Genomic DNA, 26,223 nt, shown 5'->3' with positions numbered 1-26,223 from the left:
GTCCGTGTCCTCGGAGGGTGTTGCTGTGTTGGGCTCGGTATACGGAGAAGTGACGTCCCTCAGTGCCACCCAGCTGTCTTCCTAGCGCCAAAACTCAAATTTATAACGAGCGGGAGAAGGAGACATAGAAGGCGCGCTGTGTGAGCTGTGTGAGCGGGTATTGTGTGTTCTACGGAGACCATGGCCACCCCACCCAAGAGAATGTGCACCGACTCCCCACCTTCACCCAACTCATCCACCTCCTCTCCGGGCAACAAGACCAAGGTCAAGAGGATCTCCATAGAGGGCAATATCGGTAAGAGGAGCGCAGTGTTCACCTGCTAGACAGTCTATACAATGACATGTGTCATATTGTGCTGCTAACACTGCTAGACAATACAATTCCATGTGTTATAGTGTGCTGCTATCAGCGCCATACAGCTCCTTGTCACCCGGGGACTTTCCCGCCAATAGGATGTCATCAGCATTCTGCAGGGTAATGGCAGGTGTCCTCCCTGCTAGAACACTGGAGACTTTCTCTGTGTCTGCTGATCCCTATTCTTCCCTCCATCCTAATTTATATCTGCTGATCCCTACTCTTCCCTCCATCCTAATCTATATCTGCTGATCCCTATTCTTCCCTCCACCCTAATCTATATCTGCTCATCCCTACTCTTCCCTCCATCCTAATCTATATCTGCTGATCCCTACTCTTCCCTCCATCCTAATCTATATCTGCTGGTCCCTACTCTTCCCTCCATTCTAATCTATATCTGCTGATCCCTACTCTTCCCTCCATCCTAATCTATATCTGCTGATCCCTATTCTTCCCTCCATCCTAATCTATATCTGCTGATTCCTACTCTTCCCTCCATCCTAATCTATATCTGCTGATCCCTACTCTTCCCTCCATCCTAATCTATATCTGCTGGTCCCTACTCTTCCCTCCATTCTAATCTATATCTGCTGATCCCTACTCTTCCCTCCATCCTAATCTATATCTGCTGATCCCTACTCTTCCCTCCATCCTAATCTATATCTGCTGGTCCCTACTCTTCCCTCCATTCTAATCTATATCTGCTGATCCCTACTCTTCCCTCCATCCTAATCTATATCTGCTGATCCCTACTCTTCCCTCCATCCTAATCTATATCTGCTCATCCCTATTCTTCCCTCCATCCTAATCTATATCTGCTGATTCCTACTCTTCCCTCCATCCTAATCTATATCTGCTGATCCCTACTCTTCCCTCCATCCTAATCTATATCTGCTGATTCCTACTCTTCCCTCCATCCTAATCTATATCTGCTGATCCCTACTCTTCCCTCCATCCTAATCTATATCTGCTGATTCCTACTCTTCCCTCCATCCTAATCTATATCTGCTGGTCCCTACTCTTCCCTCCATCCTAATCTATATCTGCTGATTCCTACTCTTCCCTCCATCCTAATCTATATCTGCTGGTCCCTACTCTTCTTCCCTCCATCCTAATCTATATCTGCTGATTCCTACTCTTCCCTCCATCCTAATCTATATCTGCTGGTCCCTACTCTTCCCTCCATCCTAATCTATATCTGCTGATTCCTACTCTTCCCTCCATCCTAATCTATATCTGCTGGTCCCTACTCTTCTTCCCTCCATCCTAATCTATATCTGCTGATTCCTACTCTTCCCTCCATCCTAATCTATATCTGCTGGTCCCTACTCTTCCCTCCATCCTAATCTATATCTGCTGATTCCTACTCTTCCCTCCATCCTAATCTATATCTGCTGATCCCTACTCTTCCCTCCATCCTAATCTATATCTGCTGGTCCCTACTCTTCCCTCCACCCTTCTCTATGCCTGCTGATCCCTGCTCCTCCCTCCACCCTTCTCTATGCCTGCTGATCCCTGCTCCTCCCTCCACCCTTCTCTATGCCTGCTGATCCCTGCTCTTCCCTCCATCCTAATCTATATCTGCTGATCCCTACTCTTCCCTCCACCCTTCTCTATGCCTGCTGATCCCTGCTCTTCTGTGTTAATCCTCTTCTTCTATTTTCATTACAAAGTTATTTAGGACACGGTGATGTCTTCACTAGGTCTCTGTGCTTGTCTTTGCAATACAGATAGATCACGGCTGGTAGGAAGGGCTGGCAGTGTGCTGTACATCGCTTTCTGAAAACATCACAACATCCTAACTCAGTACTTCTTTCCAAAGTCATTCGTCTCAATGCAAGTTGTGAGTTGGCTTGTGGGAGGAGTTATGCAAATAGCAAAATATAGCAATATGTGAAGGCTAATGCTAGCCATACACATATTGATTTTTGGACGAGAATATTCGTGGAACATTCGTACGAAAATTCTTTGAACATTCCTTGAATAGACGAATGTCGTTCGAAAATTGTCTTTTGCTTTTTTAAAATGAATGTCATTTCTGAACGATAACCGCATACACTGCCCGAACATTCGTTGGTCGAGAAAAGTTTTCCCTTCTGCCCCTATGAATTTTCCCGTCGCTGCAGTCGAAAAGGGACATCGATTTAACCCCACTAACGATTATAAAATCAAACGAATTTTCTTGAAACGAAAATTTCCGGATGAAAATCTATACGTTTATGGCCAGCATTAGTCTCCATGACTGATAGATCTAAAATCTAGTGAATAAAAGGGATAGATCAAGGCTAGTCAGTCGGGCCGTAGAGGAAAGAGCTGGATGATACTGGATGTCCTGCAACCAGAAATGAGACGGGCTCTATCTGACTTAATGCAGCTTCTAATGCACACTGAGAAGTTTATAGTATGCAGTGAAATCAGGGTATGTAATTTCAGTATAGGATAGGAGTCGGTACTATGTAAGATTGAAGGGAATGCAGGAGTTGAGATTTATTGCATTGAAATTGTGTTTTGATCATTAAAGTGGTTGAAAAGACCGAAGGGGGTTTTTTTTTTTTTTTTTTAACTTTACTGCATTCTATGCATGAAGGTAAAAAACACTTCTGTGTTCAGCTCCCCCAATACTTACCTGTAGGGATGCACTGAAATGAAAATTTTGGGCCAAAAATGCATTATGCCCTTGGCCGAAAACCGAAAATGACTTTTTCCCCCAAATAATTTTAAAATAGATGGAACAGGGGCATACACCAAAAACAGGCAGCGACGTACACCTGTTGCTGCCACCCTGTCACAGTATATGTACTGTGACGGGTTGGCAAGAGGTTAATTTAATTACCAATGGTATTTGTATTATGCAGCATGAGGGGGTTAATGTATTGTCACTGCTGCATTACTGACCAACCAGTGGCAGTTAATTAACCCCTTTGTGCTGCATTAGTGCAACCAGTATCAGTGCAACCAGTGTTAATTAACACTGATACTGGTTGCACTAATGCAGCACAAAGGGGTTAATTAACTAATACATTAACCCCCTCATGTCCATTATTCAAAAGTCCCGCCTCTGGCCGGCCGCCCGCCTCCCGGTGATGTCACTACTACTACGATCTGTACATGAATGAAGTGACACACCGGGCGGGAGGGCGGGCGAGCGGCCGCTAATAGCTGTCACTATGTGAGCCTTCACTTCTCTTCAATTCCCTGTCAGCGGCACGATGTACATGAAATAACTGACACTCCGGGCGGGCGGGGCGAGCGGCCGCTAATAACTAGAACTATGTGAGAGCTTCACTTCCCTGTCAGAGGAGATACATGCCTGACAGGGAAGTGAAGCTCTCACTTAGTTCTAGTTATTAGCGGCCGCTCGCCCCGCCCCCCGCTCGGTGTCAGTTCAGTTCAGTTCTCATTCACACACAGTCCCGCTGAGCTGACAGGGAAGGATCACATAGTTCTATCTATTAGCGGCCGCTCGCCCCGCCCTCCCGCCTGGTATGTCACTTCATTAATGCACAGATCGTAGTAGGGACGTCACTGAGAGGCGGCCGGCTGACCAGAGGCGGGACTTTTAAAACCTGCGCTGCGCCCTCCTCCTTCCTCACGGCAGCCATATTCATTTCGGCAATGTTAACCCATTATCGGCCGAAATGGGATAGGCTCATTTTCGGCCGATAATTTCGGTGGCCGAAATTTCGGTGCATCCCTACTTACCTGAGCCCCATCTTGATCCAGCGATGTGCATGAGAGCCGAGGCTCACTAGGGTCTCTTCATCCTCAATAGCTCCTGCTGCGATGAATTACAGCCAGTAGGGGGGAGCGGGAGCTGGGCTGAGCCCCATCATGTGTTTCTTATTGAAACACAGAGGTGGCTCAGGAGCAAGTGCGTACGTATAACCTGATAGCATGCGGTTTGCAATAGGGGCACTCCGCTAAGGGGAATGGCCAGGAGCGCTGGAGGGGGGCCTGAAGAAGAGGATCTGGGCTGCTCTGTGCAAAACCACTGCACAGAGCAGGTAAGTATAACAGGTTTATTTGAAAAAAATAAAAAGATAAGCCTTTAATATCACTCTAAGGGCCTACTCACACCACTGCACTGTGGTAACCTCTAAGGGCACTGTGATTGGAATGTGGCGTGGTAAACGTGCACAGGCCAAGGTATTTCCTGCACCACATTAGTGTGAACCTAGGCTAAAAGTGTTTTTGAGTTTTTGTTACCCAGCACACTGCAATGGAGGAATGAGAAGAAGAAGAATCTAGTTGCTATGGAAGCAATTCTATTTTCAGGCACTTTAATAAATACGCCACAGATTAAGTTAGGTGTGTGTGGCTGAGATGATTGCAGTCAGTCTCTGGTGCAGGGGATCAGTAGTAGAACTGGTTTTAATAATTGACCTGAACCAGGAAAAGATTTCCTCCCTTGTGAATAAGTAAAGTGGGTCCACCCATAGATGTATACATGTACTGTCACTTGTTTCAGTCACACCCAATGCAGGCAAGTGCAGAAAAAAAGATAAACAGCAGGTAATAATATCCTTCAGTTTTGTCAGTGTATTCAAATCTGCTAGTATGACTAACACACCCATTCCCCCAGACTGACAATGCTGTTGTATGTTGTGCCCCCTGTGCTCCTTCATCCAGAGTGGGGCACTCTAATACAGGAAGTGTTACTGGCCAAATCACCAGGTGAAAATGAATGCAGCCACCACATCTAATGATTGTTAGATCATTATACTAAAAAATAATTAAAGGAACACTTTGAAAACACCTCAGATCTCAATGGGGAAAAATCTCTATACTGATATGGACTGGGTAATGTTAGGAATGAAAGGATGCCACAGTTTTTGATGGAAATTAAAATTCTCAACCTACAGAGGGCTGAATTCAAAGACACCCTGAAAATCAAAGTGAAAAAATAATGCAGCAGGATAGTCCATTTTGGTGAAATTTCATTGCAGCAACTCAAAATGGTACTCGGTAGTCTGTATGGCCCCCACATGCTTTTATGCATGCCTGACGATGTCGGGTCATGCTCCTAATGAGATGACGAATGGCATCTTGGGGTTTTTCCTCCCAGATCTGGACCAGGACATCACTGAGCTCCTGAACAGACAGAGGTGCAACCTGGCGGCATCGGATGTGAGCGTGGAGGCCATTCAAAGATATCAGTTCTTTCATCCTCCAGGAACTGGCTGCATACTCTCGCCACATGAGCCTGGGCATTGTCATGGACCAGGAGGAACCCAGGACCCACTGTACCAGTGTAAGGTCTGACAATGGGTCCAAGGATTTCATCCCGATACCTAATGGCAGTCAGGGTGCCATTGACTAGCCTGAACAGGTCTGTGTGCCCCTCCATGGATTTGCGTCATCAAACCATCACTGACCCACCATCAAACCGGTCATGCTGAATGATGTTACAAACAGAAAAATGTTCTCCATGGCTTTTCCAGACCCTTTCACATCTGTCACATGTGCTCAGGGTGAACCAGCTCTCATCTGTGAAAAGCACAGGGCGCCAGTGGTGGACCTGTCAATTCTGGTGTTCAATGGCAAATGCCAATCGAGCTCCATGGTGCTGGGCAGTGAGCACAGGGCCCACTAGCCACCCTCATGAAGTCTGTTTCTGATTGTTTATTCACATGAATAGCCTGCCGAGGTCATTTTGTAGGGCTCTGGCAGTGCTCATCCTGTTCCTCCTTACACAAATAATACCAACCCTGCTGATGGGTTAAGGACCTTCTACGACCCTATTCAGCTCTTCTAGAGTAACTGCATGTCTCCTGGACTCTCCTCCATGCTCTTGAGACTGGTGGGAGACACAGGAAATCTTCTGGCAATGGCACATATTGATGTGCCATCCTGGAGGAGTTGGACTGCCTGTGCAACCTCTATAGGGTCCAGGAATCCCCTCATACTACTCATAGTGACATTGACCCTAGCCAAATGAAAAAGTAGTGACTCAAAAAGGGTAAAAAAAGATAAGCAAGGACAAAAAATGTTAGTGGCCTCCACCTGTAAAACCATTCTTGTGTTTTGTGGTCGTCTCATTGTTGCCTATCTAGTGCACATGTTTTTAATCTCATTAACACCAAAGCAGCTGAAACTGATTAACCACCCCTCTGCTACTTAACTGAACAGATCAGTATCCCAGGAGTTTACTTGACTTGATGCAATACTCTGATTAAAAAGTTTACTTTTTTTCAGTAGTGCATTACATTTTTGGTTTTGAGTTTCTTACTGCTTTAAAGTTATTTTCTCTTACGTCATCTGACGGATGCAGCTCTGGAAGTTTCTTCACTAATGGGTTATGTGCGCCCTCTTCAGGAGTAGCTAGACAGTGAAAGCTTTCACTAGGCACGCCTTTAGGGGCTGTCCTATCCACATGACCCCAGACACACCTGCTCATAGAATTAGTTTCTTGCTGCCTAGCTTAGGAGTAGGACCTAGGTTCCTGCTGGGACTCTGGTCTCAGTTTTTATTTTCTTTGAGACGCACTGATGGTGCCTTGGAGCTGTTATCGGCTATCTATTCCTTTCTTTGGCTGCAAATTTTTGCAGGCTGCTGTTTGCTGAAGAGACTGAATGTTCTCTTTCAGGGGTGAATTTTTATTTTGAGGTAAGCTCCTGTTGTTGTTGGTTGAGCTTCTGTTGCCCTATTGGCTACGTTTATTAGCCGTGTTGAAACGTTAACAGTTGTTGGTTGCGTTCTTCCCACCCCTCATGCCTATACTGCTATGGGATGTCCCATTAGTGAAGAAACTTCCAGAGCTGCGTCTGTCTGAGGACGTAAGAGAAAATTGAATTTCTGTAAGAACTTACTGTAAAATTATTTTCTCTAAGTCCTCTGACAGACGCAGCTCCCGCCCCTCTATGTTCGGGGTTGGTTGTGTTCTCCTTCACTGCTTTGCTACGAAACTGATTCTATGAGCAGGTGTGTCTGGGGTCATGTGGATAGGAAAAAAGGCGTGCCTAGTGAAAGCTTCTTTCACTGCCTAGCTACTCCTGAATAGGACGCACGTAACCCATTAGTATAGAAACTTCTAGAGCTGCGTCCGTCGGAGGACTCAGCGAAAATAATTTTACGGTAAGTTCTTACAAAAATTCTATTTTTTTTTCCCTAATCGAAATGAGTTATGCAGTCTTTATTGTATATCAAGCTGGTCTCTTTCAGTGCCGGTTCACACTGGTGCGATGCGGGAACCCTGCAAATCCACTGCGGGTTCCTGCATTGCATCCAACTCGCAGGCAGTTCACACTGCCATATGCAAACTGCTGGGAGTGGCAATACAAAGTTAACGACACCCCCAGATCAGTTTGCATATCGCAGCATGAACTGTCAGTTCAGACAGGAAACGTATCGCGTAGGTGTGAAAACCCAATGTGATCCGATTCTGGTGCGGACCGAAAAAGGGTCCTGCACGACTTTGTCTGAATGCAATGTGGATTGAGCCATACAATCTGTATGGCTAAATTCGCATTGCACAGAGATCGCGTGTGATTTGCACAGCAGTGCGGTGTGAATCACATGCAATGTCTCACATAGCATATGTGTAAACCGGCACTTAAATTTATATCCTATATTAAAAGCCCTTTGTTTCTGTGTTTAAATTGTAACTATATACGTACACAGGGCAGCCATGCTGTACTTAAACATGCTGGTGGCATTGGTTTTCAGGGAAAAAAATGTATTCAGTAACATTTGTTGGTGTTCAGTGGGAATGTCCATGTTGCTCGCACTGGAGGCCAGAGCAGTTCTTCTTTTCCCACGCTATTGTATCTCGCTAATAGCACTCATTCATTATACAATTTTCTTATTTAATTTCCTTTAGATTTCCCTTTTTAACTGCATACATATTGAAAGTAGCTAGATTTGGTTACTTATATTTTCTTTCTGGTGCCTACACATGCTGTAGTTGTGCGTACATGATAAATACTTTTTTTAATTGACTTTCTTTTCTTTTACAAGCGGCTGGGAAATCCACTTTTGTCTGCCTTCTCAATAAATGCAACGAGGACTGGGAGGTTGTTCCTGAACCTATAGCAAGATGGTGCAACATTCAGAGCACTCAAGATGAGTTCCAGGTATGCCGTGTGTTTAGTATTTTAATGTGCACATACACACATTCCTATTTTTGATCAGAGTTTTTATTGAAAGTTTCATAGGTTGTACAAATAACGTACATTCAAAAAAACAGAAAAAAAAGGAGATAAATAAATAGACTAAGGTCCCTTTCACATGGACAGACTGACTGGGTCTGCCGGTCAGTTTTTCAGTCGAACCCGATCGGAGCATCCATTGCTCTCAATGGAGATGTATCCGTTGACACCCGCCAACATCCTATCCAGTCTACTAAAAACAAACAGATAGAGATCAGTTCCCATCAGTCAATCGGATTGGATTGCAACAGACAGGCGTTTCCTTCCGACAGCCCATAGAGGACAACGGGCTGTGCCTGTGTCTGCTCTGCATCAGCATTGTGGACTCAGAGCTGTCATTCCCCTGCTCAGCGAAGAGATTTTCTGCTGATCAGGCAGATCCACTGGCTGAGTCTGCCAGCGTGAAAGAGGCATAAAAAAGACAGCAGCCTTCTGTCACACATACCCATTTGCTATAAAGCTCCATTCATCCAGAGTGCTTTGTAGCTCAAAGCTCCAAAACATCAAAAATCCCATGGTTTTTCATTTTGCCTGTTCACACCTTAGCGTAGTGTCGCTTGTAGCTTTAAGTACATGAGATTCTTTTTGGCCACAAGTATTTTTGGCCCTGATGGGTTGCACCTGAAAAGTAACCAAACTTTTTTTTTTTTTTTTTCCTCCCCCCCCTCCTAGTAACTAACTTTCCATTTGGATTAAAAAAAAAAAAAGAAACACTGCACACCTCAGATGCCTGCGAAAACAATTGTACAATCACACACAAAGTGCCCTTCCCCCCCCAAAAACAATAATTAAACGTCTGCTGTAGCTGCTGTCTTTTAATATAAGGACACTCGCCTGTCCTGGGATACATTGGCGTCCTCACCCGAGCAGATTCTTTAATCCACTTTGGGTTCAGGCGCCGGCATCTTAAGAAAAACCAGCAGTGAAGCCTTCCAGCTTCACTGCCGGTTTCCTACTGCGCATGCACGAGCTGCGTTGTGCTGTGCTGTGAGTAGTCCCACAGTCTTTTGGGACTTGTGATGTGTCCCAGAAGGCTGCAGGGGAAGAAGGAGGGCCGAACATAGGCTCATATCGCTGTGACAATCTGAGCAGAAGTGGGAGCGAGCACCTGTTAAAACCAAGTGCCAAATCTGCCAGTGGAGGGGGCGCATGATGCAAACAAGCGGAACTTCTCTGTTTGGGTGAAGTTCCGCTTTAAGTCAGCTATATACAGTACACTTAAATTCTTATTGTACAAATTGCTTTAGCTTTACCAAATCAATGTAATCTTGGGCTACATTCACAATGGTGATTTAGGCCGGTGCAAATTGTAGTGGTAGGAATCTTTTGGTTCATGCTAGGTGCGGCTGCCAGCCCTCTTCCATATAATGACAGATCGCTGGCGCCTGCATCTATTTGTGGCTCTCTGCCCAACTAGCAATTACCTACAGTAGTGACTGCTGCTGGACGCACTTTGTGTGTGTACATTATCACCATGTGCTTTTGTACCACTCATGCTTCATTGATACACTGAGATTTTGAAGAAAATCTGGAAGAACAGGGATATGGAAGCTGCTGTTACTAAATTAGTTTGGCAAAGGTGTAGCCTCTGGGTAATGATTCTCTGACCGTCCTCATAATCCAGTGGCATCAGCTCTTTGAGTCACATATGTAGAACAAGTATACAGATTAGAATCTCTGACATGCTTTTTTTTTTTTTTCAATGTCTGAGAAATTATAAAAACCAGACAGCAATGGGAATAGTATTTTCTAAATGAGATCTGCAATTGAAAATTTTACATTCAATTCCGTTTTAAAAAGTTTTTTTTTTTTTAAATATATTTTTAAAGTATTTTTGGTCATATTTTGATTTAAAAATGTGAAAGAGGCCAATTTTTGACAAGAGTTTTAATTCACTCTGATGACCAGTAGAGGGCACTCGTGTATAATTTTTTCTTTCTTGACCGTGTATTTCTGAACAGGAGCTAACGACGTCTCAGAAAAGTGGTGGAAATCTTCTTCAGATGATGTATGAAAAGCCGGAACGCTGGTCCTTTACGTTTCAGTCCTATGCTTGTCTCAGCCGCATACGTGCCCAACTAAAAGCTTTTCGTGGGAAATTAAAAGAAGCAGAAAATCCTGTGCTGTTTTTTGAGCGTTCTGTCTACAGTGACAGGTACAGAAAACATATTGATCAAACGGTTACTCCATCCAAATCCGATATTTCAGTATTCAGTAGCTGCTGGCGATGTAATGTTTTTTTTATGCCCTTTGGGACCTCAGCCTAAAATCACTGCGCTCAGTTTTCCTGGTATGCATAACTGCCAGGGCCACCAACAGGGGGTCTCATCTCAATATTGAACTCTTATTCTATTAGGAGGAATGCAGCAGGGGCAGTAGGTGAGAACACCCAAACTTTGAGGAGCAGAAATAGAAACAGGATATAGAACTGCCAGAGTCCTTAAGACATTCGCTGATCAGCCCTAACAATTTGACCACTGACAGGTAAAGTGAATAACATTGGTTAACTCATAACAATAGCATCTGAAAGTGGGTGGGATTTATTGGGTAGCAAGTAAACATGTTGTTCATAAAGTTGTGTTGAAAGCAAAAAAAAAATGGGCAAGCATAAGGATTTAGGTGACTTTGACAAGGGCCAAATTGTAATTGCTAGAGACCAATATTGACACGTGTCCACTGCCAAAAGTGCCTACAATGGGCACCTGAGCATCAGAACTGGACCACGGAGCAATAGAAGACAGTGGCCTGGTCCTAATGAAGCACATTTTCTTTTACATCATGTATATGTACCTGAATCCCCTCTTGATCCAGCAATGTGCATGAGTGCAGCGGCTCTCCCTGGTCTCTCTCTCTCTCTACTCATTGGCTCCCAGTAGCGGGAGCCATTTGGCTCTTGCTGCTGTCAATCACTGCCAGTGAGGAGGAAGCAGGGCCAAGTTGCGCTCTGTGTGTGAATGGACAATGTACATTAACAGGAGCGCAACTCTGGAGCAAGTCTTCTTGAGTGTCCAGAAAGCAAGAGGCTTGCTATTGGGGGCACTCTGCAGGGGGGAGGAGCCAGGATCGCCGGCAGAGGACCCAAAAAGAGGATCAGGGCTGCTCTGTGCAAAACCATTGCACAGAGCAGGTAAGTATAACATGTTTGTTATTTAAAAAAAAAAAAAAAAAAATAAAGATAACCTTTTGAATCACTTTAAAGTCTAAGTTAGGGCTGGGCGATAAATCGATTTTTTTTAGTTGGAAACGATTTTTTTTTTTTTTTAAACTCGAGTTTTTTTTACAATATTTTTTTCCTTGTGCAGCCACCGAACTCCCCAGTAACGGACCTGCGGGGCGGGCGGTGCGTCTGTACAGGCCGGGGCTGCGGCGCGCTGTAATAGATAAAGTCTCCCCGGCCTGGATGTGACGTCAGCTGCCGGGAGAGGAAGCGGGCGGTGCGTCTGTACAGGCCAGGGGCTGTGATAGGATAGGTGCCTATCCTATCACAGCCCCTGGCCTGTACAGACGCACCGCCCGCGTCCTCTCCCGGCAGCTGACGTCACATCCAGGCCGGGGAGACTTTACCTATCACAGCGCGCTTCCGGTGATGGGAGTCTCAAGTGCGCATGCGCACAAGACATTATCTTGGTTTGGTAAATTTATAACACATAGCGGGCAGTTGAATGAGAGGAGGCGGGGCTGAGGTTGGACGGAAGACACCGCCGCGTCATCTGCAGAGCTGAATAGAGGAGGCGGGACGGAGGTGCGGCCGTGTAATAAATGCAGGACTTTAGCGACTCCTTGTTTTATTATCTTTAGCAATTATCGTATTATTTATCCTTAGGATTTCATAACATTTAGTATTTATATAATACAAAATAAGAAATACTAAATGTAATGAAATCCTAAGGATAAATAATACGATAAGTACTAAAGATAATAAAACAGAAGGAGTCGCTTAAGCCCTGCATTTATTACACGGCCGCACCTCCATCCCGCCTCCTCCGCCAGCTCTGCATATGTGCCTCCGTCCCTAATGTCTCGATGACGCGGCGGTGTCCTCCGTCGCACCTCAGCCCCGCCTCCTCTCAATCAGCTGTCCGCTCTCTGGACTGTACCTATCACAGCACAGCCCCTGTACAGACGCACCGCCCGCACATACACACATACAGCGCTTCTTCTCCTCAGTCCTCCCTCCAGACTCTGCAGTCATTTTTTAAGTGCATTGGAAAAAAAAATCGAAAATCGAATCGAAACTCAAATTTTTCTTTAAAAATCGAAGATTTTTTTTTTAGGCAAAATCGCCCAGCCCTAGTCTAAGTTTAGTTTGGGGGGAAAAAAGTAATCAAAAGGGTTATTACTTACTATAATCCAAAGTGCCTCTTGTGCTGCTATCTCCTGTATTCCTTCATCCTCCGATTCCCCACCCTACGAACAAAATGAAATGGAGCAGGTGGGGGAAAAGGGCAGACATAGTCGGCACTCCTAATTGCCTGTCAGAGCTCACTCATCTATTAACCCCCACTGTACTGGAACATTATAGCAGTGGTGGTTAACAGATTCGAAGGAGCTGTGGCAGACTCTCTTCAAAAAAGTGCCTACCTTTTCTGCCCACTTCCTCCATGCATAGAAGCTATACTATAGCTTCCATGAATAGAGGACAGATGGATAATTGAAAGGTCTGCCTCCTCCATTCATAGATGTTTTTCATTTATAGAAGCTATATGCAGCTTCTAAGAATGGATGAGGTGGGCAGGCATAGTTGGCACTCTGGATGAGTGCATATGACAGGTCCCTCTATAGACCATGAATAATGTGTGGTATCTAATTTCTTGCGTGGTAGTCCCCACTCTCTAAATACCCTCAAACTTTCTTTTCAGGTACATCTTTGCTTCCAATCTGTATGAGGCAGAATGTCTGAATGAGACAGAATGGACAGTATATCAGGACTGGCATGACTGGATGAATTCTCAGTTCTGCGTTGATCTTGAATTGGATGGAATTATTTATCTACGAGCTGATCCTGAGGTAAACGGTGGCTAGGTTCACAGGAATTTGGGTGGGAGAACAAACTACACTAGGCATTTAAAGAAGACCGTTCACAAAGCCAAATAGTTCACTTGATAGTCATGACCTGTCTTGCAGGGTAGTTAAATAAGTGCAGCTTTACTACCATTATATTGGTTCCCACCCTGTGAGCTTAGGAAAAATGAATAAAGTCAAACTGAATAATTTTGGGTCATGGCTGCCATATAATGGACTTGACTTCTGTGTGTGGGATATGCAAGGATGTGATTACTCTGCTAGAACATGACCACCAGGTGTGGGATATGCAAGGATGTGACTACTCTGCTAGAACATGACCACCAGGTGTGAGATATGCAAGGATGTGACTACTCTGCTAGAACATGACTGCAAGGATGTGACTACTCTGCTAGAACATGACCACCAGGTGTGGGATATGCAAGGATGTGACTACTCTGCTAGAACATGACCACCAGGTGTGAGATATGCAAGGATGTGACTACTCTGCTAGAACATGACCACCAGGTGTGGGATATGCAAGGATGTGACTACTCTGCTAGAACATGACCACCAGGGGTGAGATATGCAAGGATGTGACTACTCTGCTAGAACATGACCACCAGGGGTGAGATATGCAAGGATGTGAATACTCTGCTAGAACATGACCACCAGGTGTGGGATATGCAAGGATATGACTACTCTGCTAGAACATGACTGCAAGGATGTGACTACTCTGCTAGAACATGACCACCAGGTGTGGGATATGCAAGGATGTGACTACTCTGCTAGAACATGACCACCAGGGGTGAGATATGCAAGGATGTGACTACTCTGCTAGAACATGACCACCAGGTGTGGGATATGCAAGGATGTGACTACTCTGCTAGAACATGACTGCAAGGATGTGACTACTCTGCTAGAACATGACTGCAAGGATATGACTACTCTGCTAGAACATGACCACCAGGTGTGGGATATACAAGGATGTGACTACTCTGCTAGAACATGACTGCAAGGATGTGACTACTCTGCTAGAACATGACCACCAGGTGTGAGATATGCAAGGATGTGACTACTCTGCTAGAACATGACCACCAGGTGTGAGATATGCAAGGATGTGACTACTCTGCTAGAACATGACCACCAGGTGTAAGATATGCAAGGATGTGACTACTCTGCTAGAACATGACCACCAGGTGTGGGATATGCAAGGATGTGACTACTCTGCTAGAACATGACAACCAGGTGAGGGATATGCAAGGATGTGACTACTCTGCTAGAACATGACCACCAGGTGTGAGATATGCAAGGATGTGACTACTCTGCTTGAACATGACCACCAGGAGTGAGATATGCAAGGATGTGACTACTCTGCTAGAACATGACAACCAGGTGAGGGATATGCAAGGATGTGACTACTCTGCTAGAACATGACCACCAGGTGTGAGATATGCAAGGATGTGACTACTCTGCTTGAACATGACCACCAGGAGTGAGATATGCAAGGATGTGACTACTCTGCTTGAACATGACCACCATTCCCATATGACTGAAAGGTTGGCTGGTTTAAGAGGATTTATGTGTAATCGCTTAAATTGCTATTTAGGAGCCTTCCTAATCCTACAGCAGTTATCACATAGCTCAAGTATCTGTTGCTGTTTAGGCCTCATGCACACAGGATGTTTTTTTTTTTTCCCTTGGACGACTGCGCTAGGGGAGGACAACTGTCTAAAAAAATAGCACCATTGGCCATTTAAATGCATGCATGCTCATAAACGAGTCTAGCTTCAATGAGCGTTTATTCCTTTGAAATGCTCTCCTCCTGAATGTGCAAGTGGTGTTTTTTTTTTCCTGCCTCTAATTGCTCCTGCCTATAAGGGCCTATAAACACCTATGTGTACATGGACCAATATCGTTTTTTCAGGGCCGAAACAGATACCAGATTTCCGGTCACCCTTCAGGCCGATAGCCAATATTCTGTACATTAAAAGTCTTGAAAAATCAACACAATTTTCAACACAAATCTGGTACTGGACATGGTAATGTTTATTAACATCTTTAACATTAAGGGCTTGTTCTTCACACCATACCTACATGAAAACTGATATGAAAACAGCACAGATTTCCTTCATATTCACCTGAATATATAAGAGCTCACTTCTATTCCTGCATTCTTTGCAGCATGTGAAGTGTTGATCCAGGCTGTTCCAACATGATGGACTCAAGTTGTTTTTGGGTAGGCCAAGGTCTTCCTGAATGCACCTCAGTTGCTGCTCGGCAAGGATTGAATGGTGGCGATGGCCTGGTCACCTCTCTAGCAGCCCAATTATATCAATCAAAGCTCTGTGGCTTGAGAGACCATCATTTACCACAAGTTGCAGGGTGTGTGCCATGCAACTGAGGTCTGACACTTCAGCAAGCCTCTCATTCCTTTCACCATGTTTGCTCCGCTGTCTCGAAGCACAAGCATCACTCAGTCTTTGTTTATTCCCCAGGCTTCAAGCATGCCTAGAATCGTTTCTCTAATGTACTCCTCAGTGTGGGATCCTTGCATCACTTTTGTGTTCAATTCCAATTGCCTTTTTGTCCATCTGCTGTTAATGAAGTGGCATATAAGACTCAGTGACTGTTTGCTTGTTTGTCCTGACCAACAGTCAGTCATGTATGAGAGTGAGTTGCCAGCTTTCTCTGGTTGCAGCATAGTCTTTACTTTTTTAACTATCTTTTGGTGAATCTTTCCTAGCATTTTCGGTTCGATAATACTTTTCACTCTTCAGTGTGTACCTTGGCTCAGCTATGGACATCAACCGCTTAAACCCTGGGTCAGACACCAATTTAAATGGCTGGTTATCAGTGACCATCATCTCTGTGATTACTCTGTCCAGCAGTTGGGATCTTCCATCTGAATTTAGCCACCTTTTTTTGTTTGTCTGGGATAGTGGTTTTTCACTTTGTGATTCAGTTTTTTTCTGTGCCGCATTATATAATTCAGCATTCTGGACTCTTAGATGGGCCCAAAGATTTGACGTATTAATGGTTTTTGCAGTTGCTGATTCCATGCTCACATTGTGCATGTGTTGCACACTGCTGCTTTTCCTGGGGATGGTTGAGGCGAGAAATAGTCCCAGACCGCACTTTTTTCTGTCTGCATCCATCTCCATTGCAATTTAAAAGCAATTGGCACCCTGAGGTGGGTAGGTGGCTGGCTGGCACCCTGTTGTGGCTGGCTGGCTGGCACCCTGCTGTTGCTGGCTGGCTTGCACAGGGACGCTGGCTGGCTGGCTTGCACCCTGCTGTGGCTGGCTGGCTTGCACCCTGCTGTGGGTGGCTGGCTGGCACCCTGCTGTGGGTGGGTGGCTGGTGTGTCCTCTCCGGTCCTGCCATTCTGTGGCGTGCACTGTCCGAGGCGAGGGGGCAGCCTATCCGGGTAGAAGTCAGAACTTGCAGGCCAAGTGCGCGGAGGCGCGTGGTGAAACATACGTAATGACGGTGTGTGCTCCACGCACAATATCAGTCACATCGGTAAGTTTTGTGACCGATACTTCAAAAAAAGTAAATATTGGCCCCACTGACAATGGGTTGATCCCTAGTTATAACCCCTGTAAGGTTTTTTTTTTTTTTTATTGCCATCTGTGTCCAATTACAGTGTTTTACCTTCACTTCCTGTTTCATAGACAAATGGGATGTGAGAGGAAATCCCTACAAATAAAGGGAATTCCTTGGGGACCCCCAGGTCACAAGAACTAGTGTACACACTGGAAGATTTCCCCTCTATTACTTTTACTTCCACGTTCAATGATAATGCTAAACAGGAAAAATAGAGAGGGTGAATCTCCCTAATGGAGGCACAGACAGCAATAAAAACTGACAGAGGTTCTAATCCCTCTCCACTCTATCCAAATATATATATATATATATATATATATATATATATATATATATATATATAAAATTTGCCTTTTTAGTTTTACTTTAGGGTAAATTTACAATATATTTATAACCTGTTTTCTTCCATTTATTTATTTACTTTTTTTTTTTTTTTTTTTTTTTTTACACAGAAATGTATGGGCAGGATTCATACCCGTGGAAGGGATGAAGAACAAGGAATTCCCATGGAATACTTAGAAAAACTTCATTACAAGCATGAGAGCTGGCTTCATCACAGGAACATGAAGTTAGTTCCATCCATTCTCCCAAAACTTTACAATTATTTGTTGTCATTTCTTTACATGTTATCAGACCTGACCATGTGGTTAGCATACGTATTTTAGTTACTGCTAAACTGTGATTTTTGATTGCACATCCTGGCATTGGGGCACAAGTAGACCAATCCTAGGAGACAAGTATGCAGTACACTTAAAAAGGTGAACCAGGTAGCCATTGATATTAGTGAACGCATGTAATCTCAATCTAATTACGGATCTCTGTTGGCTGCTGGGTTACACTGGCCAAAATATTACTTCTGAATAGTATTCCTCTGAATAGTACCAATGTATTTTGTGAAAACCTTTCACTCCAAGTCTTGCCCTTTAAGCAAGTTACAATCTGATAACCATATCATAGTAAATTACATACGTATGAACATACAGAAAGGCCAGCCGGTGTACCATCATGTTTTTGTCTTGTGTAAGCAAACCAGACAAATATGGTAACAACTTATGCAGTATCCTTACTGCTGATAGACTCATGGACCTCATTGCTGTGGGATAATACTGTACATTTACATAAACAGTAATATCCTCTAATTAACCACTTCGTATCCTGGCCGATTCTGATACTTTGCTCCTACATGTGAAAGTCTACTACTTTTTTTTTTTTTTTTTTTTTTTTTTCATTTTTTTTTTTTTTTTGCTCGAAAATTACTTGGAAGCTAGAAGCTTCAAACATTATAAATAGTTTTTTTTTTTTTTTTTTTTTTTTAAGCAGAGGCCCTATAGAATAATATGATGGGTGTTGCAATGTTTTATGTCCCACTGTATTTGCACTGTTTTTAGAAGAAAAACCCCAAAACACTTTAATGAATTTAAAAAAAGCAAATCACAATATTAGTCAGCTAGACATCTAACATGTCATGTTGTAAAATTGCCATATCATGTTGTAAAATTATAAGTTTACCATGGAAGGGCGGTAAACTATGGTGCTTAAAATTCTCCATAGGTGTCGCTTTAAACGCCTTTACAGGTTATTAGTTTAGAGTTACACAGGAGGTCTGGTGCTAGAATTATTGCTCTCGCTCTTGCATTTGTGACAATATCTCACATATGGTCCAATCACCATTTGGATATTCATGCGGGGGTAACATATGCTCTCCCATTTGCACAGGGGGACGGGGGGGGTGCTTTAATTTTTTATTTTATACAATTTTTTTTTTTCTGGATTAACTTAATTGAGGGATGATGTTAATCCTGGCCCTCTGGCCTCCAATGCAGGCGATCAGACACAAATTGGTCTGATCAGCTGCTTTCCTGGCCGCTAACAGCCAGGTAAACAAAGAGGCGGAACGGGAAGTGAAGACATAGTCGTATAGTCTGGGTAACAGAGCAAGAGGAACAACGCTCCCAGGCTCCGCGATTGGACAGCAGAGCCTGAGAGAGGCAGCGGAAGGAGGGTGTGGGGCCCCCTTCCACCGCCCACAGAAGTGCTTGAGTAGCTATTTAGCCATTCAAGTTACTTTTGCTACAATTTTAATCGCTGGCTGATAAATGTAATACCGGGATGATGCCTGTAGGTGCAGGCATCATCCCGGTATACCTGCAGTAAATCAAAGACGCCCATTGACCCCGCAGCCTCTTCTTCCCCCAGCGATCTAAGGTTGTGACGTCATCAAGATCGATGCAGGATCCATAGTACTGCAAAAGATGTGAGGGTGCAGAGGGACAGCCCACTGCTGGAGCATAGGGAAGCAGAGTGCTTTTACTCTCTCCTAGACCTAAACAAGAAGGTAACCTTTGCAGCCCCACTAAAAGGGACAATTCCTGGTTTACCAAAGTTGAGATTAATGTCTGAATTCCTCTTCCTTTTTGCTCTTCTTTTTTTTTATTATTATTTTGGACAGGGTGGGGAGGAGGTTAGATCCTCTGTCAGGTTTTTATTGCTTTTGTTCATTTTCCCTTATTGGAACAATTCTGGTTACTTTTCTACCCCATGGACCACACCAGAGGTGAGGTGAAATCTCCCCACTGGGCACATTGATACCCTATAGAAACTGTGTCTTTTTACCTACTATATCCAAAACCTAAACAGTTTTGCACTAAGTTTCCCTTTGATTTTTCCTGCCCTGTATCATTTTCTACAGCTGACCATACATAGATCGAAATTCAACTGGTTCAGTAAGGAATGGCCAAATTTCAATTCATGCATGGCTCTGTGGTTGAACAGAAGTCATTGTATCAATTGACTTCTCATCAACCACCCTGTTGAAAAACATTTGTTCAGTCAGGGCTGTAGGCTATAGCCTACAATGCTGATCAGTGTATTCTGATAGCGGGGAAGTCTCCCCACTGTCAGAGTACACCTACAAGGCAGGGAGGATTCCCCCATCCTCATAGTGTGTGGATGAGGGAATTGAGTCCGTTTTTTTTTTTTTTTTTTTTTTTTTTTCCCGGTTAAGTGGGGTACACACTAGTAGAAAATCTGCCGAAAATTCCCGTCCGAGGTAAAATCGTACGATTTTCAGCTAGTGTGTACACAACTTTCAGCAGCAGAGACATTTTCAACGAAAAAAAACGGATGGATAAACCCCAAAATTTTTATCGTCTGTCCCCAGACGACCAATTTTCGTTTAGTGTATGCAGTACGTCCGCGAAAAATCGGACACGAAAGACCACGCATGATCTGAAGTTGCTGACGACCCGGAAGTCTAGGAACAAATGTCCCAAAAAAAAAAAAGGACGAGAAATTTTGTGAACATTATGCACTGTCAACTAAAAACAGTTATGACCGCTGAGCATGAGAGAAAAAAATCGGAGGATATTTCGTCCGATTTTCGTCAAGTGTGTACAAACATAGAATGATATGACAATGTGCAAGTAATCCTTCATTAATTGTAGGCTACCATAAGTTGTTCTGTAATTGTTTCATACCACTTAACTTAACAAAGATACCTTATCCTAAACTCTCATCTGATCAGTCTGTGTTGTTTTCTTTTAGGACGGATTTCAAATATCTGCAAGAAGTACCCATCTTGACACTTGATGTGAATGAAGATTTCAAGCATGATAAGCAGAAACAAGCCTGCATGATTGAAAAGGTGTGTTACAACTCGTGTTTTTGTTCTTATATATATATATATATATATATATATATATATATATATATATATACTGCATGTTTTAGCTGATGATGCCTGTCTTCCTCTGAGCCACACCGACATCTTAAAGTAATTCTTATTTATTGGTTTCAAAGTCTGCAAAGGTTTTCTTACATCAATGCTTTTCCTGTTATCAGACGTCCTCTTCTGATCTTTCTATACCATCTAGTCTATTAAGCAATGTGATGGATTTTCTCAGAGGACTTTATAATGGAAAATTCCTCTGCTATTTATTTTTTTTTTAACCAGCACATTTTATAGGTTTTGTTTCCTTACACAGCAATCTTGACATTTAATTCTTTCCATAAGAGCATAACCTTCACCTTTAAATGTTATTTAGATATGAGGATTTTTTTCCCCCACCTTTTTGTGAGTAGTAGCATGTCCTTGAGACCCCCACCCCAATTATCCAGTTAGTTGACCACCACTGATTGATTTTTAGGTATCAGAAGTAGGAACCTTGTAGTAAATCTGTTGTAAAGTCTGTCTACTTGCCCCTGTTTATCATTGCTTGCTGTGCAACAGAACTGATAAATGTGTTGTGTTTTTTTTTTTTTTTTTGCCCTTGTTCCTTGTGAACAAGGTGAAGTTTATTCTTCTTATATTTTCTCATTCACCAGTATGATAATGAAACGTTTACCTAAATCCTTTCCATTTTCATTTCATAACTTACTTTAGACTTGGTGATGTCATAACCTCTGTGTATCATCTCTGTGCTTCTCTATGCAATGCAGGTAGACCATGGCTAGTGTGAGGGGACAGCAGGTGCTGTATGTATCTTCCTGAAAATATCACTGCGTTCTGCCCCTGAATTTTCAAGCCTTACCCCTAATACAAACAGGGGCTTGGCTCTTGGGAGGAGTTATGCATAGTTACATGGTTAGTCAGGTTGAAAAGACACAAGCCCATCTAGTTAAACCAATAAAAAAGGGAAAACAAACATTATTTATTTTTATTTTTTTTTACAATCCTATATTCACAATCCCATTCTCACAGTTGATCCAGAGGAAGGCAAAAAAGGGACAGAGAAGGCATAGCATGATCCAATTTGCTCCAGAAAATTCCTTTCTGATCCCCCAAGACACAATCGGATATTCCCTGAATTGACTTTACCTATAAATGTTAGTATCCAGTTATATTATGTACATTAAGGAAATAATCCAGGTCTTTTTTTTTTTTTTTTTTTTTTTTAAGCAATCTGATTGCAAATATCAAAGTTCCCTGATGTTTAGCTAGATTTTAGTCTGGAGGAGTGGGGGATCTTAGGTGGACTGCATTTGCATACATACCTCCCTAAGTAATGATGACGTGGTGCTGAGCCTCCATGATTAAAATAACTAAAATCCAATGAATGAAAAAGGCAGGACAGGGACAGTAAGTCTGGGAAGGAAAGGGCTAGATCAGTAGAAGGGGGAAAAAAAAAGGTGCCTCGAAGTACAACGTCAAACAGTTTATTGCATAAAAATGGTTAAAAACACTTACAAGAATAATAGTGGGAGTCGGGCATACCAGTGTGGTAATCCTCGTAAGGTCCGTCTGACGAAGGAGCCGCGCATGCTCTGAAACGCGTTACTGCCTGCCACCACTGCCCAACATTACTACCGGCCGCGTGCGTTCCAGCGTGGTTCTGTATGACAGCCGCCTCTTTTCTTCCTCGCTCCTCCACCCCCCACGGTCTCCTCCTGGGATGATGACAGTGGCCGGCCGGCCGGCTCTCTAACCACACAGGGGCGTAGGACTTCACAGACCTTATGAGGATTACCTCACTAATATGCCTGACTCCCACTATTAAGTGTGTTCAACCATTTTTACGTAAAAAAACAGTTTGATGCTGTACTTCGGCAACTTTTTTTTTTTTTTTTCTTCTTCTGATTCCGATGAAGACAACGATGGGGCATTCCATTGACACCAGTGATTAAACACTATTGCTCCTCTTACTGATCAGAGGTGCCAAGTCATTGTTTTTTTACTCCCACCAAGACTGAGACATGGTTTACTCCCACTGGCCACAGTTCGGCCCCCCTAAAGTCTGAAGGACAGTAAACTGGCCCTATGTGTATAAAGTTTGGAGACCCTTGAGCTAGATGATGTTGATGCATGCTGGATATCCTAAAGCCTGGAAATGAGGCCAGCGCTCTAACTGCAGCTTCTAATGCACACTGTGAGAAGCTTTAAAAGTGAAAATCAGTAGGTAACTTTAATTACAGGAGAGAAGTCTGTACAACTTTGCAAGGCTGTTCAGCTTTACAGTAATAATCCTTTCACACTTTATCGAAAACTAAAGTTGAGTTTTACCTAAATAATATACAATAATTGCTGTATGCTACTGGTCTGTTTTTTGTTTTTTTTCTCTTGCAACTTTAAATAACAAAAGTGTTTTGTGTTTCTTACAGGTTAAAGAGTTTTTAAGCACGTTATAACCTTGTGAAGACCTGTGTGTTTCGCAGACGCTGTTACTTTCCATAGTAGAAGAATGTGATAATAAGAGTATTAGAATACGTTCCATGCTTTTTTACAATTTGAAGACTATTTTTAAGCTGACCACACACCTTACAATCTCCTTTAGATATACCAGCAATGATGTGGTGTCTTCCGAAGTTGATATGAACTTTAGGTAGTCCCTCACATTTAAAAAGGTTGTACAATCAGATTGTAACATGAATGGCCAGCTTTAAGAAGTTCCCCTCATCACATTATGCTTCTTTTTTTTTTTTTTTTTTTTTTTTAACAGTCAGTTTAGGTACATTTGGTGATTGGTATATATTTTAATTTAAAACAGGTGTTCCTTAATTGACCTTTTGTTTTTATCAGTTATTTAAATCTGTACACATGTCTTGCAAAACTGATAAGGCTGGAGTCTTCAACAAATGGCTTTAAACAATACCAGTGTACAAAACCCATGTGTGTGCTGGGATTGGCTGACAAGGAAGCATATTCCCAGAAACATGCAGGGGATTGTAATGGCAAATGTTTTTAATTCTATCTTACTAGCTTTCCTTGTGAATCTCTGTATACAAGGTGCTTGTGCTTTTATTTTATTTTTGTACAATATACATCAAGATTTCTATTAATTTGGCAATTATCTTCCTGAGAGCAGTCTATTACTTTATGTAGGAAGTCAGGGATGCTGGAAAAAGCATAGATTACTTCTCAACCATGGGAAAGTGAATTTGGAATAAGGCAGAGAATGGACAACTCCTGGGTGGGCTAGGATTCATGCGCACTTTTAGGATCCCACTGTTGAGCAGAAAGCAGTAAATTTATATCAATTCTTCTTGAGAAAATAGAGAAGCTGCTGTTGTTTACCACATTCTGGAAAGGCTAGCTGTCTGGCTGATAATACTGACCTACTGGTTTCAGTATAGTGAGTCGCTGACCCGGAACAATGATGCTGATTGGAAAAGTCACATAGCTCCTTATCTGCCTATTTGTTCTGGATCATTGAAGTGAGGCTGGCCATACAGTATATGCTTTGTGTGTTTTTTTTTTTTTTTTTTTTTTTTCCTTCCAATCAGGACTGATTGAAAAAAAAAAACACCAAATGGATTTCGCCGTCCAAACATATAAGTTGGATGGAGGAATCTTCCCTGCTGTGCTATTGTATTCGGACAGTGGGACTCCTCCTCTGTCTGAATACATTAATCAGAGGGCAATTAAGAAAGGTTTTCCAACTTTCACGTTTGACTTCTGCTGAGCTGGAATGGCAAAAAATAAATCGAAATTCAGCCATTCCCTGCTGAACTTACCCAGTTTCGATCCATCTATGGACAGCTTAAGAGTCAGAAGGACAATCGGGAAGCTAATATTTTCAAGAGAGGTCATTAGTAGCAGTCTTCTGTTTTTTCATAAAGCTTGATACATTCAGAGATTCAAATTCAGTGGTAATTATGTGGTGGAAAAGCCATCTAACTGTATATTGGCAGTGCATTGTACTTCATCTGCAATATACAAATTTATGTTTGTCTGAATGAGAAAACACTCCTTAAAATTGTAATTATTCCTATAAGTTTAATGTTAATTTAAAAAAAATATATATTCTAAATTTTAATGTAATACACTCTGTAGCAAAAGCGCTATCGAGTATAAAATGTTGGTAGGAACTTTTTTTATATTTAATATACCTGTTACCCAAACTTGATAATGCATGAAAACATAATTACATTATTAAATGTAGTCTGTATATAAAGCACATGCAAACACACAGAAATTATTTTCACTCGGTAAGATGAACAAAAAAGTCAAACGGCTTATTTAATAAGTCAGTACAATATTCCATAGTTGCCAATCCGGATCCTACTTTGGGGATCTGTACAGAAAACTGATATTGAATATGGCTTACTCTACTTGGCATGTCATAGTTGCCTAATTTCCTGCAAAATGTAGGAATGTTCATCCTTCCCCTAAAACGTCAGTGGTGTAACCACTATTCCCTTGAAGTAAGCCGCCTCCATCTATACTGAATATACATCTAAGCAACATGCATTTCTAGGACGATGTATATTCCTGCATAGGTATGATGAATTTCTTTGAACTATAGGCTTCGTTCACATGGGCATTGTCAAACCTGCATTTATATTCTTTTAGAGGGCATTCCTAACACCTAAAACATACATTTCCCAGTAGTGCCATTCACACTGAACATTTAGCTGCGTTTACAGAAAATAGAATTCTGTGCTTCCAGAATTCAGTTGGACACTAAAGGGGAGTAAACTTGCTGTAAAGCAGGAACATCTAAACGTAGGAAAGTGATCTGGGTGGCATAAAAGGACAGTATGTATACCCCAGATCATTTAGGAATGCTAGTGTGAATGAGGCCTTACACTGCACTGATGTTGTTAATGAATGTTTTGTATATTTTCATTACTTTTTTATCTTAAATCAATGGAACCACGTTTGTGTGTGTGTGTGTGTGTGTGTGTATAGATGCAGAAAGGAATGGAATTAAACCAACTCAAAGACTTTTAAAGGGAATACGGCAACTGCCAGAGTTGTCATTGCATTATGCTTTAATGCTTAGTGACAGGCTGCAAACTTGTTCGATGTGACTTTCAGTAGATGGTGAGGCAAGGATGAGGATGACGGCCCCTAGCGTGTAAACCTTTAGGCCCCTTTCAGATGGAGCAGATCTGTCCAAGCGGAATCCGCCTGCTCAGCAGGGGGATCTCTTCCCTGATCCCCGCTAAGCAAGCGAATGACAGGTCAGTTTCCATCCAATTGTCATCCGATCCACTGGATGGATGGCGGACGTATCGCCATACATCTGTTTTTAGCTAATTTTATGGGATTGATTGAATGCCTGGCGGGTGTCAGCTGACACATAGCCGATGACATTTGCTGCCCCATAGAGATCAATGAGTGGTCCGATTGGTCCGCTGGTGTGAAAGGGGCCTTAAAAAAAACACCTATCT

At 42.8% G+C, this 26,223-nt stretch overlaps 1 protein-coding gene across 1 annotated transcript; it reads left to right on the top strand.

Annotated features, from left to right (window-relative positions):
- The first annotated feature begins 91 nt into the window (after positions 1 to 91).
- DCK (deoxycytidine kinase) lies at positions 92 to 23,291 on the top strand. The gene is made up of 7 exons (XM_082243810.1): positions 92 to 295; positions 8,312 to 8,427; positions 10,464 to 10,657; positions 13,362 to 13,509; positions 17,565 to 17,680; positions 20,656 to 20,755; positions 23,209 to 23,291. The coding sequence occupies exons 1-7, from the start codon at positions 181 to 183 to the stop codon at positions 23,233 to 23,235; spliced, it is 816 nt and encodes a 271-aa protein (XP_082099936.1). The 5' UTR covers positions 92 to 180; the 3' UTR covers positions 23,236 to 23,291.
- Positions 23,292 to 26,223: the final 2,932 nt, after the last annotated feature.

The sequence above is a fragment of the Pelophylax lessonae genome (genome assembly GCF_965119305.1).
Source record: "Pelophylax lessonae genome assembly, chromosome: 1".
Classification (NCBI taxonomy): domain Eukaryota; kingdom Metazoa; phylum Chordata; class Amphibia; order Anura; family Ranidae; genus Pelophylax; species Pelophylax lessonae.
The sequence above is the reverse complement of the archived record's forward strand: the minus strand, read 5'-3'. Positions and strand labels throughout refer to the sequence as shown.

Bases quoted from the DNA above. Each gene is read 5' to 3' on its own strand.
- DCK (XM_082243810.1), top strand. From the start codon at position 181: ATGGCCACCCCACCCAAGAGAATGTGCACCGACTCCCCACCTTCACCC. The intron at 8,428-10,463 runs GTATGCCGTGTG...ATTTCTGAACAG, and splicing joins GCACTCAAGATGAGTTCCAG to GAGCTAACGACGTCTCAGAA. The intron at 17,681-20,655 runs GTTAGTTCCATC...GTTTTCTTTTAG, and splicing joins CTTCATCACAGGAACATGAA to GACGGATTTCAAATATCTGC.